This window comes from Cupressus sempervirens, chromosome 4, assembly GCF_028749045.1.
Source record: "Cupressus sempervirens isolate cs-2001-9-10 chromosome 4, ASM2874904v1, whole genome shotgun sequence".
In the NCBI taxonomy this organism is placed as follows: domain Eukaryota; kingdom Viridiplantae; phylum Streptophyta; class Pinopsida; order Cupressales; family Cupressaceae; genus Cupressus; species Cupressus sempervirens.
In genome coordinates this window covers 789,756,329-789,773,906 of record NC_143121.1, presented here as the reverse complement: position 1 = coordinate 789,773,906, position 17,578 = coordinate 789,756,329, and the positions used below count along the sequence as shown (strand labels likewise).

Genomic DNA, 17,578 nt, shown 5'->3' with positions numbered 1-17,578 from the left:
ATGCTTTGCACAACGAGACAAGAGTCTGCCATTGACTCTATCATTAAGATGAGTCTACCACAAACCCTTCCAAAATCAGCAAAACGTCTAATGATAAATCATCACAAAACATCCAACTTGATATTGGATAATGAAGCTTCTCTTCCCTAGAAACATAGATAAACACTGAGAACAACTAGCGCAATGTTAAGGAAATATCGGCAAACCCTTAAAACTTTGCAAATGAGCATGATGCCCCAAAATAGACTGCAAAGGCATGAATTTTTAGGAGAAAAATCAGAAATACCAAACACGGTTTATGAAGTGAAAAAACAATCAAAACCCAACATGATTTTTGAGATGTAAAATCAATCAAAATCAGACAATACAAATCTTCTTCTTTTAAAAAAAAGGGTAAAACCCACTAGATAATTTTTTAGGATAAAATTATAAACCGACAAAGGAATCCCACACAACTTTGCAAATTATTGAATCAAAAAATACAAGGGGGAAAAATTATAGAAACCCCTAAGAAAATTTTCTAGGGAAAAATTATAAAAACCCATTAGAAAATTACAAGCGGAAAAACATGAGACTTTGCATAGTAAACCAACATATGCAAGCACATGCAAGTACATGCAACCCTCAAAAGTCAAAGACTTGCTGCAACCAAGAAATAGCGAGATCAAAACCCTTAATCGAGCTTGTGATTTCCAACAAAAATCCTCAAAGACGAACCACAAAAGTTTCATAAAATACCTCTAACGATTTTTATTTCTAAAAATCAAAAAGAAAACTTATGGAAAAAATCCAAATTAGAAGAGGCTCGAATTTTTCTTTAAAAATCCACCAAATTTTATGAAATCCCATCGACCTGCTTGGATACCATATTATGGTAAAATAATGAATGTGTTGTAGTTGTATTAAACAAAGGAAATGAAAGCTCCTTATATAGAATTACAAAGACAATGTTTCTAAAAGAACTAAAAGAAATGATCATGAACTAAAAATGAAAATAGAAACTACTTAATAAACTAAAGACTAAGATACCCATTAAAGAACCATTACAATATTCTAATACAAGGAAAGGTGCAAATCTAGACAAGATAAGCAAAAATCAGAATTAAAAGGAAGTTTAGTCCGAGCATCAATCTAAAGCAGAAATCAAAATCGCCTAAGATGGAATGATTGAGTTTAAGAAGGAAGCAAACTATTCAGATTTTAAGCAGGGATATGGGAACGAAATTTCCAGTAGAAAAGCAAATTTGAAATTGAAGTATAATTCCAGAAAGTATATCATATAAATGTGAATTCAAGGAGTGAAGGTCAGGAAAGGGTGAATCTGATCTAGCAGTTCAAGAAAGGATCCATATCAAATTAGTGAATTCCAGAAATAAGTATGAAATTGTGGAGGAGAGGGAACAAAATGAAGCCAGAATCAAAGCATTTACCATAAGCAAGAAGAGCATCTCCAGAAATGCAAGTGGTTTTCAAATCAAATGTCTGTACAAAGATCTGATTTTCTCATGAACTTAATGCATTTCCAGACCTGAACGTGTCATTTTCAAATTTAGGGAGGGTTTGTGGGATAAGTTTTATGAAATTACTTGCGAGCATATGCATTAAACAATGTCATAAAATCCTTTTCAAGTTGTTCAAATGAATTTAAAAGTGCAAAACTTCAAACTAACATTTCCTATCACAATATTTTGTATGCACAATACAAGGAATGATAGCTAGTGATGGAAAAAAAATTCAAAAGAAGGGCATCACAACTACATGGAAACATTGCAACAAAGAGGAATATTACAACCACTTCAAAAGGATCAAGATCATGCAAATGAAGAAGATCATCTTGCATTTACTTTGGAAATCCAAGATCCATTAGAATGATCCCACTACATGAAAGATCTCATCACTTCTAGAAGATCAAGGCAAGATAAAAATTCCAACAATTCATGAAGAATACCAAAGGATGGAGAAGAACATTGAAGAGGAAGCAATTTGGGAATATGAGCCATCACAATCAATCAAAGGCTTAAAAAATGTTATGTTTTAAGAGATATTTAATACAAAGATTACAAGATAAGCATGATGAAGTGGTGCCCTTTCATCTTCAACCAACTGAAGGATTCTAAGTTAACATGTCCAAGTTCATCAAATAAAATGTCCACAAGTGGACATGTGGAAGCCATTTAATGTATTGCCACAATGAATTTTCTCATGTGTTCATCCTTAAAATGGGTATTTATTCAAAGCAATATGATTTCCTATTGGATGACGTTGAAAGGTTAAAAGTAGTTGTAACAACTCTAATTAGGGTTTCCTTGAATCATCTTGGTCATTGATTTCAAATCAATCAAGGCCCTTCGTTGTATTTGAGAGGTCTATAAAGGGCTTGACCTTCTTATTTGTAAGGGATTAGTTAGAGTAGAATAGGAGGAGGAGACAATAAGTTATTGCCAAGACTATTAATGGTAATATACATTCTTCAATAAAGACATGGCAAATCCTTGTATCTTGCTTCTTGTAATATCCCTTGGAAAAATATGGTTAGAATTCTTTCAATCAATCAAACTTGTTATAACTAGTTACCCTCTAACCTAACCCTAAACTTTAAAGACGTTTCTAGATCGGGTTTCCTAACCCTTAGTTATTGAACCGTCTTTTCTAGAATGCACCTTTAAGTTCACATATGCATATGTTGACACCATTAGAATATTCTACCATTATATTTTCGTAAGTATGTCAATGGGAGGGAGCAACCGTACATATCAACATATCTTGGTGTTTCGCCAAATAGGTACAATACCTATCTTTGATACCAACACATATATCTCTCCTTAATAAGTTGGCCAAATACCTATCTCTGATACCAACACATATATCTCTCCTTAATAAGTTGGCCAAATAGGTATAATACCTATCTCTGATACCAACACATAAATATTTCCTTAATAAGTTGGCCAAATAGGTATACTACCCATCTCTAATATCAATGTTTAATGTTTGTACCTTTACCTCCTTGTATTAGCCAAACAGAAGTATACCTATCTCTGATACTCATACAAGGAATTGAGGTCTCCCTTTATAATTTCCTTAATTTTATTCATTTATTTTCACAATAACCATCCTTAATAACATATCTAATTCCATATGTATCTTTTAATTATTTCTATATTTCTATATTTGAAATGCCATGAAAACATAATAATTTCAACACTTTTAAATGCTACTTGGAAATCAGTATCCTTGCATTACATATGACATTGTGTACTTACCACTTGACTTCCTTAGATCCCGTGTCATACGGACTAGGACAAGGGTAGGGTTCTGAGGTGCTTGGGTTTCTTTAATATCGACCAGGAGTTATACCCTTATCTCCCTCCGCGGACGTGTCCCTGTCATATGTAATAGGTACATTGGATGCTGCGCTTCAGTGGTGGATGCTCTATCAAAATTCTGCCTATGGTGTACGCTCCAACTGGTGATGGCCTCCAATGCCGTTTCCTATTAAAGACTTTGTACTTTCCTTTCTCCTCTCCATTCATTCGATAGTGTTAATATATCTTTTTCTATCGTCTTGGTCCATGGTAACGTTTAGGAAATGTGGTTTCAGTATTAAGAGGTATGTTAATTATTAAATCCTTAAGTCATAACCACATTCCTAATCAAATGTATTTATCATGAAAACATAGATATTATTTTATTTTAAGGAAACATATAACATTGTCAATATAAAAATAATCTATTCATTTCAAAAACAATTGGTATTTTATGATTCAATTTAGTTCTCAATAATACATTAAAATAAATCTATTTATTTCAATGTGATAATAACATTAATTTGTACATTTCATTGGTATTTTATGTTTTAATTTAGCTACATGGCACTTCTACATTTGCATTGTTTCTACTTCTCTAAGTTTAGTTAAAGTTCATTGATTGAAATGGAGAAATGTGAAGATGAATGATGAATTCCACGTCCATAACTCTTTTGTTACTTTTTTATTACAAGTTGTGTTGAAGATTGTAGCTACGATAGAGATCTTTATCACCGGAAATATGGACGGTATTGCCATTATGGTCACCTTCAGCTGAAAAAGACATTTATAGTAATATTAACTGTAAATGACATGCGCCATTCACATGCATTGAGGCATGAATATTCGAAGAGTTGTAGCTAATTATAGGAGTTATGGGAAACTCAAGAGACCTTCCTTTGTAATATGAAGAGTCTCTCTTCTTATTATATATATCGCATCTAGCAATGGACATTGTACACTTGAATGTTTATGATCAATAAAATAATTTGTTGTTGTGTTGTTGGGTTTTTCCCTTTGAATCTAATGAGTTTTCCCAGGGTAAAACTTGTGTCTTTTGTTTCATTTTTGGCTTTTTTTTTTGTTGCTTATCATCTCTCTTTCTAGGCTCAAAACTTAACAAGTTGTAGTGTAAGGTTTTTTTGTTGCTTATCATCTCTCTTTCTAGGCTCAAAACTTAACAAGTTGTAGTGTAAGGGTACTCAGGACTCAATTAAATACTATGTTTGATTGTTGGTGTTGATTTGAATTGCACTTGTATAGGGTATTTGAATGTATGATTACATTATGAAAATCTTTGTGCAATTGTTTCATTTGGTGAAGCAAAGCTTGGTTAAACAAATTCCCTATTCTAAGCATCATCCAATGATACCATTCTCCTTAGGAATAACATAGATTTCTCTAAACCCTTTATCTATTTTGTCATTCATTTGAAGTCAACCTAGTGTTCCAAGTTATAGCCACATTGGAGAAGAATTGATCAAGTCTAGGAAGAATGGTGTAAGTCACCACATGATTGTCAACAAATCAAATCATTGAATTGAGTTGTATCCAACATAAATTCGCACGTATGCATTATAAACCTTGGGGTTGCTTCACTTGATCAAACATTTGTAAAAATGTGTAGTATTTGAAGTTTCCTTGCTCAAGAGAGGATGGGATACTAGGAATTTAATTTTGCATGTTAGAGTGGTCACAAAACTCACATCAACAAGCTCCACACCTCTTTCCACCACTTTTAGAAACCTAATACCTAAATACAAGGTTACATAGGAGGGCAGCCCTACCCTAGAAGTAGAAGTCCTCGTCCCCTACCCATTTCAGGGATGGAAAGACATCAAGGGACTATCCCCTTGCCATCCCCGCTCCTTGAAATGTCTAGACAAGTCGCTACATCTAAGAGCCATTTGTGGCTCCCCATACATAGCATGTGGCACTTTCAGGACAAAAGCAAAAAGAAAAAGAAAATCTTCTTAAATTTTTCACTTGCTTCTATTGTGGCATGGGGAGCTCTCAAGCACTCCCACACCACAAAGAAGCCATGACATTACTCAAAATTAAGTCTTAAAAATAGATATTGATTGCACCATGTGTGCAATAAGGATTTCAAAGCAAACTAAACTAGGTCTTCTAGTCCCCTTTTCTACATGCCTACAAATGGGATTAATATTTGTGAATAGATATCCATAATCGAGAAGGATGAGATGTCTAGGTGGTTGATGGAGGAAAATAAAAGATCTGATGTGTCCCACACTATTGCCCATGTTGAAAGTTCTAGAAAAGGAAAGAAGACTTGTGAGAGGCAAGGAAAAATCACATGAATATTGGATGTGCAATGATGGGAAGATGTGATCGATCCATTTAGTAGCCCAATTTTTTATGCCCATGTCATTCCATTTCATGTGCCATGCACTCCTTGCTGCATGAATACGTCAAAAAAGACAAACAACATCAATTCCTCATAACCTATGTTCCCCGAGGACACATCCCCCCCCCAAAAAAGCCAGTGTACTCAACTAGGACACAGAAACGTAGCCCCACTCCCTTGGAAACCAAATTTTTAGCTATGCCCAATTCATCTAGACTATGTTCTATAAAATTGCATTGTTCCCCATTAAAAGCATGTGAATTTCACAAGGTAGAATGAATACAATTTTATATACTTTTGCATTGTCTCATAGACAACTTTTGCATTGTCTCATAGACACCCCCAACACATTTTTTTTGATGTTATTGCCATTGAGAATTGTTTGTGACCAAACCAGACAAGCTCCTTCTATCCTTTTTTAGCATTTTGACTTCCACCATAAATGTTAGGTCATGTTGTCAATGGTGTATAGACAACAACAAACACGAGGAAAAGTGAAAAATAATAACAAAATCCAAAATAACCCTAGTGACAACAACAATAAGTATACAAGGAACTTGAAACTCTAAACTTCATCCAATAGTATTGAACATTTAATTTTGGTTGCATGTTTGCTCTAGTCCAACTAGAGAAGCTCTTCCAACCGTTCATGCCATTCACCAACTATAGTTAAGGATCGCTCCAACCAACTATATTGTCAAAGCTATTGAATTGCCTATTTCTTCACATCATGATTCACAATGATCAAGTGAACATGGCAAGGCAAATCAATGAGTACCCAATTTGCATTGATCATATAGTCATCTAGTACTTTTTAAGTTTCTTGCTTTTAGTTTTTAAACTAACATTTATAATTTTATAAACTATTAGTAATGCTAATATATTCAAATTGGTTTTAATACTTAACTGTATTTAAATTTCAATATTTTAAAATAGTTATATACTTCCACGTTTAGAGTTAAATCAAATGTACTAAATATGGGTGAAGATATGAAAATGGTATGAGATAAATATGGATGCATATATGAAAATCGTACAAGATACATGTGGATACAGATATAAAAATGGTATTCAATACAAAAAACTAATTTTCAAGACCCCCTAGTATGAATATGGCAGGATACAACAATTCTATAAATTATTCCCATATCCAACCTTAGCCATATTAGAGTTGTAGCCCAATTGGATCCATAAGGATCATGAAAAATAGTTGTAACATGTGCACATGCACGCACAATCATACCCCGGGAACATGTGCGCATGCACACACAACCATACACTAGAACACACACATACCCATACCCAAGGAAAACAATTACAATGCCTGCATGCACAAATCTGGAACCTGTACCCATCCCTACCAATTCTGGTAGCTTAGGTTTTACCCAAAGTTGCACGGATACAAATACGAAAACGGTATTGGGTACGGATACGGCCATTTATTTAGACACACCCAATATGGAGACGGCTGGACACAACATTAATAAATAATACATATACATATATTTAACATAGTTTTCTAAGTTATTGTAGGAGATTTTCATTACTTCAAAAGTAATATTGACACATAAATGCTACATAAATATTTATAAGTTAATTTAATGCTTCACAATTTGTAAACACAATAGAGTTGCATTAGAAGATAACCAAAAAACGGGTTGCTGAAATAGAAAAAAAAATTTATTTGTCTTTCTCATCCAGTGGAGGCTTTTTTTAATACTATTTTTTTTTTAAAATTGTTTTAATATATTTTTTTTTAACATTAAAGGGAAGATCTACATCAAATCTTTAAAAAAAAAAAACAAATCCCATAGAATTCGGTACGGTTGGAAAATCAAGTTTATTAGGCAGACATGGGTACAATATTCGACATGTATCCGAGCAGTATTGGATACGTTTCCAAGTTGGATATGGGGATATGCGCGACCAAGGAGGGACAGAGGAGTTTCCGGCAACTCTGGACTTTTACCACACAGCAGGGCTGTGGTCACCCCAGAAAAGGCAACTACTGTTCAGAAAGAACGTGCAGAGGTATATTGAAGTGATGTTCCTGATTGGCACAAAACAAATCTAAGCTCTGAGGGCAATTAAAAAGAAAACAGCATTTGTGAGTAGCTGTAATGGCACAGAAGAGGATTAATCGTGCTATCTGAACCATTTTGTTTGTTTTCAGTTCCCTGTTTCTTAGCTAGTCAAATTAGGCAAGTCTGTTAAATATAGATTCTTATGGTATTTGACTGTATACAACTGGCCATTAGTGGCCTCAATGTCTTCCTAGTAGAGTTTCCTGTTTCGTCTTTACTTTTTAATGCTCGTGTGCTGTAAACTTCTCAATGATTTGTTAAATACATAATTGTGTATTTGTTTCTGTCAAACCACCCTGATAAAACCCCACTATTCAATCTAAATAAAAAGGTATTCATCTCCAAGTTGCAGTAAACAAAGACGCAGAAATGATATTTGCCTCCTACATATAAAGAGGAAGTTGGTTTCCTTTCCAATTAAAACTGAGAATTTATATAACTCATTAGTTATCACCCAGCTAGTTTTTATCCAGGTTTCTTAAACACGAAAGTTATACACTGAAACCATCCCTGACAGTGTTAATAAAAGTACAGACACAAAGTGACACTTATGCCAAAAGTAGAGATGGCAACGCCAAGTACCTCAACAGCATCAGCTACAGTAGTTGTCATATCAAATGTGATCTCTTCAAATGTGTCATCCAGAAAATAGACAATTGTTGTTAGTTTTTTGCCAGTCAATAGAGCTTCTATCTCTTCACGTGCAGGTATATTTCGTCTTGGCCCAGCCTTGACAGACCGCTTCAAAGCATTCCATGTATTCATAGCCAGGGCATGGACTTCAGGATCAGTACTAGGAGCAGTGGCAACATCATGAACATATTCAGACAAGTATGCTGCAATATCTTTTCCAGGGGGCATTGCAGAAGCACACAAGTACATAAGTTCCCATGCCTTTAACAAATAAAGCCTGCAATAAAATTACAAACAACAATAAGTTTACTTGAATAGCTTCATAAAAGACAAATTCACATTCAACTTCCAAGCTGTTCTAGGAACAAACTTTTCTACTTCAGAAACAATAATAAAAACAAAACTGAAATCAGTCTACGTTGAAAAAGATACATTTCATCTACTTGATTTGGATATGGTAGATATAATCAACTAGAACAACTGTTTATATCTTTAAGTCAAATAATATCTCAAATCAATCTCTTGCATTCACAATAAATAAAGCACTCAAAGCAAATTCCTTTATACAGTAAGATAGTCATTATGAATAGTTACTGTAAATAGATTTGAGTTAAAATAAAAAATCACATTAACTCCTGAACTATATTGTGTAATGTATTTAATATCGAGAGCTTATTCATACATTTATTTATCATTATCAACATGGCCAAAGAAGAAGGCAAGAGCCTACAATACAACGGTAAATTATGAGCCTCTCATCGGGGAGGTCTTGGGTTCAAATCTACTCAAGCTTAACACATAATAATAATTAATCTAAATAACATTAAATAAATAGATAATTAAATAATCTCTAAGCTTGGGTCCATTACCTATCAAAAAAAAACATGGCCAAATAAGAGGATTGTCAAACATCATTTATAGATGCATAAAACTATAGATCACAAAAAATCAGACTTGAAGAGTACTCGGCAAGCCCAATTTTCCTAGTCAGAAACTTAGAAATTACTAAAAATCATAATTTCTTAAAGAAATATATATATATATTCAATCACAAAATGTATTAAATTAAAAATTGGTATCTTGAAAGAGACGATGAATGGGTTTATAGCAAAAACAACATGAGGAAAATGCATCTTAACCAGTGCTTTACCCACATCAGCATTTTTCTTGCGATTGTAAAAACTGACAAGTTAAACTTGTAAAACTCACCCAGTGAAAAAACAGTGTACTCAGCAACTGAAAGAGTTCTAGTATAGTTTGCCCAATATACAGAAACATTGCAATTTCTAAATTTGAAAACAATATTAAAAAAATATCTAATTTGTAAAGCCCTCAACTAGAATCCAGATTTAGTAGGCATTAAGTGACAAGCTAAGTCACAGGATATGCCAAATTTCATCCATGAAGTTTGAATTTCAGCAACTTTTTACCCATTCCGAACTTCATCCGAATTTTATGATATTTAACATAATATTGTTATTTATTATCATATTTTTTAAAATAATATTGAGCTATTTAGTTTTATTATTTAGCAATGTCAGACTATTTTGACAACTTTGTGAATACATTACTTATATTTTTATTTAAATAAGTTTATATAAGTTAAATTTACTGTCAGTTTATTTTCTAGTTTTATTATTTAGCAATGTCAGACTATTTTGACAACTTTGTGAATACATTACTTATATTTTTATTTAAATAAGTTTATATAAGTTAAATTTACTGTCAGTTTATTTTCTGAACTTTAATGATTGACAAACTCAAATTCAGATTTGAACCTTGTGACTTAGGTGACAAGTTACAATGTAATAAAAGAAATGGAACGCTTACAAGATTTGTGAGAATTCAAGATGCATCACAATAACAGAAATGGAAAGCATACCACTATGAAACATACGCACATGAAAATATATGCTAATCCAAAAGGTGAATCTACTTCATACTTGGCATGTTTCTGAACAGTAGCCTACTTTGATGCTTGAAAGGTTTGGGATAATAGGGGACACCTTCAAACATTTTTTAACAAAGGAGATATCATTCTAAGTTTGATTCTAGTCACAGTTGACCTCATAAATCATAAATACAAATGTATAACAAAAAAAATGGAATCAAAGTTGAGTATGATTGCACATTTATATTATTTTTCACAAAGTTGTACAATTTCAAAAATGGCACCTTACTTTGAGCTTATAGGCAAAATTATGGCTTCCAAAAGAATCAGACAAAAGAAAGCTAATGAAGCAACAACTTCATCAAGGAAGCAGCAAACACGTGCACTGGTCAACAAAAAGAATAAAAACATCATCAGCCAGTCAGCCAAATGTGGCAAAAAAGCCATTTGCCAATAAGCCAGAAGTGGTAACCTCATCCTGCAGAACTTTAAGTAACTTTTGACCTTCGCATTCTTGATTTTTGGGCTTCCTCTTTTTCCCATAGTTGCAGGGAGTTCCCATAGTTGCAGGGAGTTCCCTGATGGGGGAATGCAAGGACGTACAGAAAGGTTTTGGAGTCAGGGGGACCAAGGGGCCCTAAATTTGGGGACAGCGAGTGGACAGAGCAGTGGGGGGCAAGGCTGATATACAAATCTAGGTGTACTGAAATGTTCAAGGAAATATCTGCTATATTACATCCCAGAAGGTACCCCCATAAAAGCGAAACTAGTTTTCACAAAACTTGCAATCAGCATGTGCCATATAACAAGTGACCTGGCAATGTCCCTGGCAGAGGTGGTGGTTCTGTTGGAGGCATTTCACCAAGTCCCCAAGTCTTGGAAACAGCCCCATACAGGAGACACGCCTTTTCTTTTTTTCTGCGGAGGCGGGCAGGGGGGCAGGTGCATAATGCATTTCTCCTTGGTGGTCAATTTAGCTTCCTCCCTGCTTGAATATCTATAAATAACATGTTTGAGGTTAAATTAACCATAGATGCAGTCGTACAATCTTGCATCTCTGTGTTGAGAGCTATTCATGAGTGCTGCTCTTGTATTTGTTTTTTAACTGTATTGAGGCAGAGAGTTCATTAGAGAGTAACAAATCAATCTTAGCGAGAATTTTCAATTCTTCTTGAGCGCTCTTAGACAGCCTATGGGCTGAGATCATTTTATATTGCCATATTGGACTATTTAATTGATTGTGACTCACATTGGTGATTATTTGATCCACATGAAGTTTGTCCACATTATTTTCTGTGTCTCCATTGTGTATGGTATTTTCTGTAATTTCTTGTTGTTTATTGCGATCTGATAGTGTGCACAAATTAGTCAAATTGATTGCTCTCAAATTCTACTTTTTTTAATTCCAAGGTTGATGCTTATGTGAGAAGAGTAATCTCTCTCAGGAGATTTGTTGTTAACAAAAATAACAAATGGATATGTCTGTTGTTTATCACAAGGAAAACAATATATTGAGACAGCAATCAGAGGATCTAGCAGTCATGGACTTCAACATATCAAATGTCCAATCAACATAGATAGCCACGATAGAAAAATTGTATGTCAAAAGAAAAGCATGCAAATACTTGTATGTCACAAGCAATACTATATACTGAGACAAGAACCAGAGGATGTAGCAGGCTCCAACATTTCAGAAATGCAGTCACACCATCCAAAATCAGACTAACAAAGAGAACACGTATTCTTACCTGTCAGGATTATTGCGGGTTTGTTTTGATATCTGAGCAAAAAGCTCATCTCGAAGCTCAGCACGTTTCAATGTATGCTTATAGAGTTTTGTAACAAGTTCTATCTGATCTTGCATAGTTAAAGGATTTGCCCTATCAGATGCATCAACCTCCATGTACTTCAGAACAACCTGGAACAATTTCACTGCACGACTTATAAGGTCGCTATTGATTCTCAGTAATGATGTTGGAATAGGTTCCTGCCAACAATTTCAGATAAAGTGTTTAGCTGAAATCCCTAAGTACAACGTTGAATAATGAAGGCACATTCAATCTTTAAAATGCAAAGCCAAGCAATAGAGAGCTCGGGAAAACATAGATGAGATGGGTTAATCTAAACATGTTCATCTTTCCATTTCAATGCTATCCTTGATTGAGATCCAAAATAGTAAATTAAAGTATAAACTAAAGAACAAACATTTAAAATATTAATGCAATAATCTGCTAAAAATGCAGATAAATAAACACTATTTTATCAGCACATCTACAGCTTTTCGGTAAATATTAAATAATAAACATCCGTACTTGCCAGAGCACCTCCACTAAAGAATAAAATATAGGTAAACTTACTTTTTGGAAGCAAAGCATATCCTCCAATGTGAATTTCTCTCGACCCTGTGGGGCAACAGACTTCTTTGAAAAAAAACCACGTTTTCCTCCAGACTGCATTTGCTTCTGCATGGATCTTATGAATCCTTCAACCTGATACAAAGCAAGATGCATACACTTGATGATATTGCAACTTAAAATCACTGCTGTTGAGTTGCTCACAGTTTCATATTTAACTACAATGTTAGAGATGAAACTGAGTGATTTCAAAATACAGTTCTATTGTATTATAGTTTAACCAAATACAAAAATATTAAATGCACAAACATTCTGCATATGCTAATGCTTAGAAGAATTCAGGATAATGAAAACCTTCAGAGGTACTGTAGCATATATCAATACCTGAAACCTTTCCAGAACAGGGATAGCTCCTGCCAACTCTGGCAACAAAGACATTGACAATGTCCTTGGTGTCCTGTTTCGACACAAAAAACAATTAGGGACCACAAAACACTATTTTGTGTCATTTGCATTAACAGAATATACTATTTCAACTTGCCTATACAAAGTTAAATTAACAAGCATCGTGGTTTTTACATTTTCACATTAATTAATTCTCAAAATAAAATGTTTCACATTAGTAACTATTTCCATTTCAAAAGGTTTGACCTGGCCAATTTATTCTGTTCAAATGGAGGGGGCATCTTAATTTAATTAGTTGAGACTCACAACTCATGTGGAAATCCTACCAAAAAATTTCATCAAATCTGATGTTAAATATCAACAGGCATTTCCAATGGCCAAGGAGCTACGGAAAGAAGAATAGCTAAAATAGCATTGGTTATGCGCAAAAAGCACAAAGCCACAAAACAAATTTTGATAAAATTCTAAAATGCACAATATCACATAGGTCAATAGATTTTGGATACCATAGATAAAGGATTATTGTTAGCATTGTGGAGCAAATTCTAACATCTAACCTGTGACCTTTTTTTCTTTTAAATGTTGGGTTTCATGGCCTGCATGCAGAATCTTCTTACATAAATGTACAGAAAATAGGCATGGCATAACTAAATGCACAGTTGGGCACTGGGGCTGAGACACAGGAATACCCCTGAGTTAAACAAAAAAAATGCACAATCGGGCAATGGAAATTCTAAGAGATTTAATAAAAATATTTGAACTTGCACATGCAACATGCCAAACTTTTGTCACTGAAAGATGTGTCAATGCACTGCAATATCTCGTGAGATAATTTTGCCAAGAGTTGGTCTAGCATAACCCAGTGCACAAATTTAAAGACAAGCATTGCAAAAGTCTCACTGCTTGAATGAAAAACATAAGCTATTCCTATGCATAGGCAGCAGGCATTTGCAGTGTTCATCGAAACAAACATAATGAAGCATCACTAGAAGAGAATTGTTTGTCACTGGTGGAAGCAATGCAGAAAAAAAAAAATTGACCTCAAAACTTCAAATTCTAGACATGTTGATAGGATAATAAACTCTTAGCTACTGTAGACGGAACATTAAGATTGGTAGCTTTCCGCATTGGATTCCAATGCTTAACATAATGAAGTATCTTTTGTTTCTGATTTTGAACTTATGAACACCGAAGCTGGAATCTAAATAGCTTGACATCAAACTGACAAATTCTAAGAGTTGGCTACCGTGTGCAGAAAATTTTATGGGTATCATACATGGAGTGTAAAAATTGATGAGCTTGAGGGGCTTTCCAATTAATGGTTCATAAGGTACGCCACTTGCTGAAGGTTTTGCAAATGGGATTGCAAGCGTAGTGGGCTTAACCATGGAGGAAACCTGTAGTTAAGCGCACCTGAGTTGAAGTGGTACTATGATGGATGATCTCCCGAGAAATCCAGGTGCTTCAACTCTATGAGCACACCAATAATCAATGAGTGCTAAGTGTTCCATTCATTCTCAACACATAGGCATTACAAATTATAGCCAACAAAACTTGAAAAGGTACAATTGATTCAATTAATCATAGGTGTATACTAAAATTATCCCTTACAGTAAACCACTTTAAGGTTCCAGCTAGAATTAAAACCTGCACTATGCTCGTATTTCATGTCCGTAAATAAATAGAAAGCAGAAAATTATTATTGACGATGACCTTGTGTAGCATTCTCGACATTCTCCAGCGCTGTATTAAAAGTTGCAGAGTGCAAACAATTATGCCCTTGACTAGATAAGGTTTGTGACTCCAACATAAATCTTCAGAATCAGAATTGCAAAACATTATGCCCTTAATCTATCCTCTTCTCAAATATTAAGTCTCTAGCAAGGGCTTCAAAACTCTGAAAACAGATTTCTATAACAGAAAATGCCAACAACGCGGCCTTACAGAATGACAAATGATGTGCCCTTATATTAGTCTCTTCTCAAGCAATAAGTCCCTTAGAAAAAGTTAGAAAGCCCTGTACTACAGGCATTTTTCAAAACATGATTCTAATGCAGCAAACGGATCACTCAACCCAAATTGTAACGGATAACATGAAACTGAATTTCTCATTATTCTCGATTTCCACCTGGTGAGCTGCAGGGTTCAAATGCAGGACTCTGTAAACTCCGGTAACAAAACAATAAGCAGACAACATAATCCAGCTAGTTTAAGACAAATACCGACACCATATCTTTTTTTGGCCATTTCAAGATCCAGATTACTGGAACATTCTCCTATTTCAATGCCATAACAAACTGAAGACGGAAGAGGAAAAAAAAAATCTTCTGCTGCTAATTAGACTTACTGAGCACAATCAGTGGCATCGCTGTCGTAATCTTCGCCATTTGGAGCAGCTGCCACAGCCTTAGAGTGCAAAGGCGTCATATCACTGGAGCTCAAAGACTGCCGCCTCGTCCTAACGTACTGCACACCCGCAGGCGGTGTGTCCACCATCATTCCGATCCCCGCGGGGTGGAATACCCCGCTGCACTCTCAAAACAAGCTCGAGAAAACAAAAATGCAGGTACAAATCGCCCGGGGTTTGAGTCCTGCTGCCACAATACAAAATGAATTCGAACAGAAAATCCACCGCAAAGCTTCACTTGACCTGTCTTCAAATCCCCCGCCTCATTCTCAAAACAAGCGCATGAAGGCAAAACAGAACAACAATGCAGATACAATGGCCCGGGATTCGAATCCAGCTGCCACAGCACAAAACGAATTCAAACACAAAATCCACCGCAAAGCTTCTCTTCACCTGTATTCGCCACTTCAAATCCCCCGCCGCGCTCTCGAAAAAAACCCAACAAAACAAGAATGCAGGTACGAATCACCCGGGGTTCGAATCCAGCTGACACAACACGCAACAAATTCAACCACAAAATCCACCGCAAAGCTTTCACTCGGCCAATCTTCCTCTCCACCTCTATGAGCAGATCTGAGAAGCTTTGCACGGATCTAAAATACTCTACGCAGGCATTTTGCAATTGATCGAGCCCTGAAAGCGTCCGTTGGAGGGAAAATAAAAGGGCCAAATTATGAAAGCAACGGAGGAAGCGTAGCGTAAAGCTGCGTCAAATGGTGGCCATTAATTCTACCAAATCTTTTTACTCACAGGTCTCCTCGTGCCCGCATAATTACATTTTTCACCGCTCTCACGCAATTTATTTCCATCCATTTTCCCACCATATGTTTTTTCACCTGTTGTTCTCTCCTGGGTGTCCAGTCCTAGGTGTATATATACCCCCCTGTCCGGTGAAGACAGCGTTCAATTATGTCCGCGCTTAAAGACAATACCTGCCACGTCATGTGAACCATGTGCTATGCCTGCATCTTGCATCTGCATACATTTTTCATATGTTGATGTTATGTATGTACAAATTTCACGATCAACAACTAACGGTGGGCCCGCGTTTTCTCCTTTCAAAATTACCTAAATTTTTGGTCAGTTGTGTCTCTTCTTTCGTAAGCAGCTTTTTATCGCGGGGCACTTGAATTTCCTTCTTTCTCAAACTTTTCGGTTTTACTGGTCCACATGTACGTGCATAAGAAATAATCGTGACTTTAGTGGATAAAGAGGTCAGAATTGTGTGAAATGGATGATAACTCAGTTGCTTTTGTCTCAACTTCTAACTTTTATATATCCTACTCGTACCTAGAATGACGTCTGTAACTTCCATTCTACCGTTAGAATAAAGATAGATTATTTAGATAGTTTTTTTTGTGTTTTCAAATCAAGACTTATCTGTATATAACTTTTATGTCGTCTTCTCAATCTATATATAACTTCTGTTGTTTTGTATTTCTTGGTCTCTTTTATCTTGATGATAGATCATTAGTATAATTCGAAATGTTTTGATAGATCATATATTATGACTTGAAATGTTGATGGTAAAAATGCTAACACAATCTAATTATTATAATTTTCATCTCTTATCTACATAACATTTTTTTATATAAGTTAAATAAAACAGAGAAGTTTGCACAAGTAACAAAGTTGGCTTGGGTTGTAGATTTACTCCCCATTGGTCACAGGGTCAACAACTCTTGATTTAAAGAGGTGAGATTGTAAAGTTGTTAGGTGATGGGCTAGCAAGCATACCTCCTATAGGTAAACAAAAACAAAAAAGAGAAAGGTTAAAATAAAAAATTATTGAAAATAAATTGGTTGAAATGAGTTTTCCCCAATTCATAATGTGCAAAGAGTTTATCATTAAACTACATAATTTTTGGGATGTATATGTGCAATGTCTAGATTATGCATCAGTGTCCAAAATTGCCCAAACAACAATAGCACAACATGACTACCAGATACTCTAAAACTACTAAAACAAAGTCAAGATAGAAAAAAAAAAATACAAAGAGAATAGAAGAATAAAATTAAACATTCATATATTTCAAGTTTCAAAAACCTTTTAGCCTAGACAAATATGAAGGTTGGGATTAGTTAGGGTTTTTTCATGAATGGTCAAACCCTTAATTTGGTCTTCTAACCTCTT

General features: G+C 34.9%; 1 protein-coding gene across 1 annotated transcript in view; it reads right to left on the bottom strand.

Annotated features, from left to right (window-relative positions):
• The window catches only part of ZWI (kinesin-like calmodulin-binding protein (ZWICHEL)), a 98,657-nt gene extending 82,321 nt beyond the window's left edge, over nt 1–16,336 (bottom strand). The window contains exons 1-5 of the mRNA XM_089826899.1: nt 15,385–16,336; nt 13,017–13,089; nt 12,636–12,767; nt 12,027–12,265; nt 8,337–8,664 (exon numbers count right to left, since the gene is read on the bottom strand). Of these exons, the coding sequence (XP_089683025.1) occupies nt 8,337–8,664; nt 12,027–12,265; nt 12,636–12,767; nt 13,017–13,089; nt 15,385–15,536 (924 nt within the window). The 5' untranslated portion in view covers nt 15,537–16,336. The remainder of the gene's footprint in view (nt 1–8,336; nt 8,665–12,026; nt 12,266–12,635; nt 12,768–13,016; nt 13,090–15,384) is intronic.
• Nucleotides 16,337–17,578: the final 1,242 nt, after the last annotated feature.